This window comes from Bison bison, unplaced genomic scaffold, assembly GCF_000754665.1.
Source record: "Bison bison bison isolate TAMUID 2011002044 unplaced genomic scaffold, Bison_UMD1.0 scf7180017858770, whole genome shotgun sequence".
Lineage (NCBI taxonomy): Eukaryota > Metazoa > Chordata > Mammalia > Artiodactyla > Bovidae > Bison > Bison bison.
In genome coordinates, this window is record NW_011489342.1 from 1,791,568 (window position 1) to 1,794,428 (window position 2,861).

At 55.6% G+C, this 2,861-nt stretch overlaps 1 protein-coding gene across 1 annotated transcript in view; it reads right to left on the reverse strand.

The window, feature by feature from the left end:
- AQP1 (aquaporin 1 (Colton blood group)) overlaps nucleotides 1-2,861 on the reverse strand; it is a 12,927-nt gene that overhangs the window by 1,065 nt on the left and 9,001 nt on the right. The window contains exon 2 of the mRNA XM_010829197.1: nucleotides 63-227. Coding sequence (XP_010827499.1) covers nucleotides 63-227 — 165 coding nt within the window. The remainder of the gene's footprint in view (nucleotides 1-62; nucleotides 228-2,861) is intronic.

A 2,861-nucleotide genomic window follows, 5' to 3' on the forward strand; every position in this document is an offset into this window, starting at 1 on the left:
CTCAGCAGCCTGGCTCCACCCTCCCCACCAGCACTCCTACTTGGGAAGTTCCCCCAGCTCACCGCCAGCAGATGTCCCAGGGCCACAGAGAAGCCAATGGCCAGGGGCCCGGAGCCCCCGAGGTCACGGCGCCTCCGGTCGGTGGTGGCCAGCACGCACAGCACCAGCTGCAGAGTCCCGATGATCTCGATGCCCAGGCCCTGGCCCGAGTTCACGCCAGGGGCCAGCTGTAGGAGAGAGGGGCAGCAAGGCTCAGTGAGCAGAGTGGTGAGGGTGGAGTCCCAGGGCCCCCAGGCCTGGGCACCAAAGGCCAGATCCTCAGTGCCCTCAGAGCCCATTGCATCCACCACACTCAAGCACATATAGCCAGCAGTGAGCATCAGGCCTTGGCCCCTCCCACATCTGTTGAGGAAGAACCAGCTTGTCCTAAACATGTGGGAGAATGTCCCACAGCATTCTCCCCAGAGGCCAGAGAGGCCTGGAGGCGGATGGTGCTTCTGCATCCACCTACCTCCAGACCAGGCCATAGATGACAGGCAAGCCCTAGACATGGGAAGAGATGATCAGGGACATTCAGGGACAGTCAAAGAAGAAGAGGAGCAAATGGGTGGGAGGGCCCAGATGGAGACATTTTTCCTTACCCTCACATCTTGAACATTCCACCCCATCCCCTGCAAAGCTAGAAAGGGACTTCAGCAGTCAGCTGGCCGCAGCTTCCCGTGTCCATCTCTCCCTTGAGCCTGTGTTCCTCGCAGCCCCCACCTCTGTCTCCTTCCCACCTCTGTCTGTCTCTCCCTTCTGCTGTCTCTCTCCCATTTCCTCTGGGCCCCACCCTCCCTATCTGCCCCCTCCTTCTCCCTCCTGGCCACACAGGCCCCGCCACCACCGTCTGGCTCCCACTTGCTCCTGGGCCACTTTTAGAAACATGACTCACGGAAAAAGAAGGGAATGGGAGCTGCCATGAGGTCACCAGAGCCCTCCCTCTGCAGCTGCAGCCAGGAGACCCCTCCCCAAGGAGCCCCTGCACCATCCCCCCATGTGGGGGTCAGTCCCAGGGGCCAAATATGCCCACACAGGGGACCTGGGCCACGTGGGCCAAGGCCCACTCACAAATATGCCTGGATGTAGCCAGAGGCTGCCTTCTCCCAGGCAGGGCTGGTGTGTCCAAATAAGACTGAACTTGAACCTTCTTCCTGAGTAGGGTTGGGGTGTCTCCAAGGCTACAGGGCATTTTGCAGAATCCTAGGTGGAGGGCAGCCCTCCACCATTCAGAGGTTTTCACAGCCCCACCCTGAGGCCATCTTAAAAGAACAATTCTCTTCCCGCCTTTGTCTGCCACCCTGGATCACAGGGAAAATGACTCATATCCCCTCCCCTCCGTTGCAGCCCAAGCTCTGCGCGCCTTTCCTGGTCGACCCCAGGGCTGCAGCCCCTCAGGTCAGCCAGCCCTCTGGGAAGTACCCAGCTTTCTTTGCACTCCAGTGTGGGGCTGTAGAGGTGACCCTGAGTTCAGGTCCCTACTCTCCTACTTGCTGGCCCTATGACCATGGTCTTGCCCGTCTCTGGTCCTCAGTTTCACCACCTGTAAAGTAGATCTAATTTTTCCTTCACCATTCTCCAGGGAGGCCAGAGGTTCTAAGGCATGGGGTGGAGGGAGAGGGGCTGTCTTGGGGCATTTGGAAAGGGTTGCAGAGGCAGGTGGGCTCAGGATAGTTGTGGGCTTTGTTCTGGTTCTTTCTCTTATCCTCAGAACTAGGTGGGGCAGGCAGAACAGGAGGGGCTGTGCTGCTCAGGAGTGTGAACAATAGAGTGAGGCCCACCTGGAGCAGAGACAGGCTCCACGGAGGCCAGGCTGGTGAGGCCAGGCAACTTGCACCAATGCCCATCACATTCACACCTGCCGCTGCCCTCCGTGTCTGAGCGCTCAGGAAGCTCAGGGCTCCTCCTCCCGCACGCCTCCACACGCTCTCCTTTGCTCTCCAGGGTTGGCCTAATTGCTAGCTGGCAGGAGTCCTGAAACCAGCCCTTCCACTCTGATTAATGGAATGATCGCTCTAAGTGGCTCCTGCCTCATACTCCTCATCCCCACCGCACTCATCACAGATGTGGTCTGGGCGAACTCATCTCTCCCCGGGTTCTTAACCAGGTCTCAGGATCTCAGCTCCTGCTCTGCCCAAGGACATCACTTTTCATGCAAAGTGAGCAGACCAGGGGCCCTGGTGCCATGCCCAGTCCACAAGAAGTGATACCTCCCCTGGGGACTCTAAGATATACCTCATCCTAGCGGCCCAGAGCCCTTAGAATTTGACTGCCCAGAACCACGTGGGTTAGTAAATTTCCTCTCCCTAAACCCATTACCATTTGTATGCAGGTCAGGAAGCAACAGTTAGAACTGGACATGGAACAACAGACTGGTTCCAAATAGGAAGAGGAGTTCGTCAAGGCTGTATATTGTCACCCTGTTTATTTAACTTATATGCAGAGTACATCATGAGAAATGCTGGGCTGGAAGAAGCACAAGCTGGAATCAAGACTGCCAGGAGAAATATCAGTAACCTCAGATAAGCAGATGACACCACCCTTATGGCAGAAAGTGAAGAGGAAATAAAGAGCCTCTTGAAGGCTGAAAGAAGAGAGTGAAAAAGTTGGCTTAAAACTCAACATTCAGAAAATGAAGATCATGGCATCTGGTCCCATCACTTCATGGGAAATAGATGGGGAAACAGTGGAAACAGTGTCAGACTTTATTTGTTTGGGCTCCAAAATCACTGCAGATGGTGACTGCAGCCATGAAACTAAAAGACGCTTACTCCTTGGAAGAAAAGTTATGACCAATCTAGATAGCATATTGAAAAGCAGAG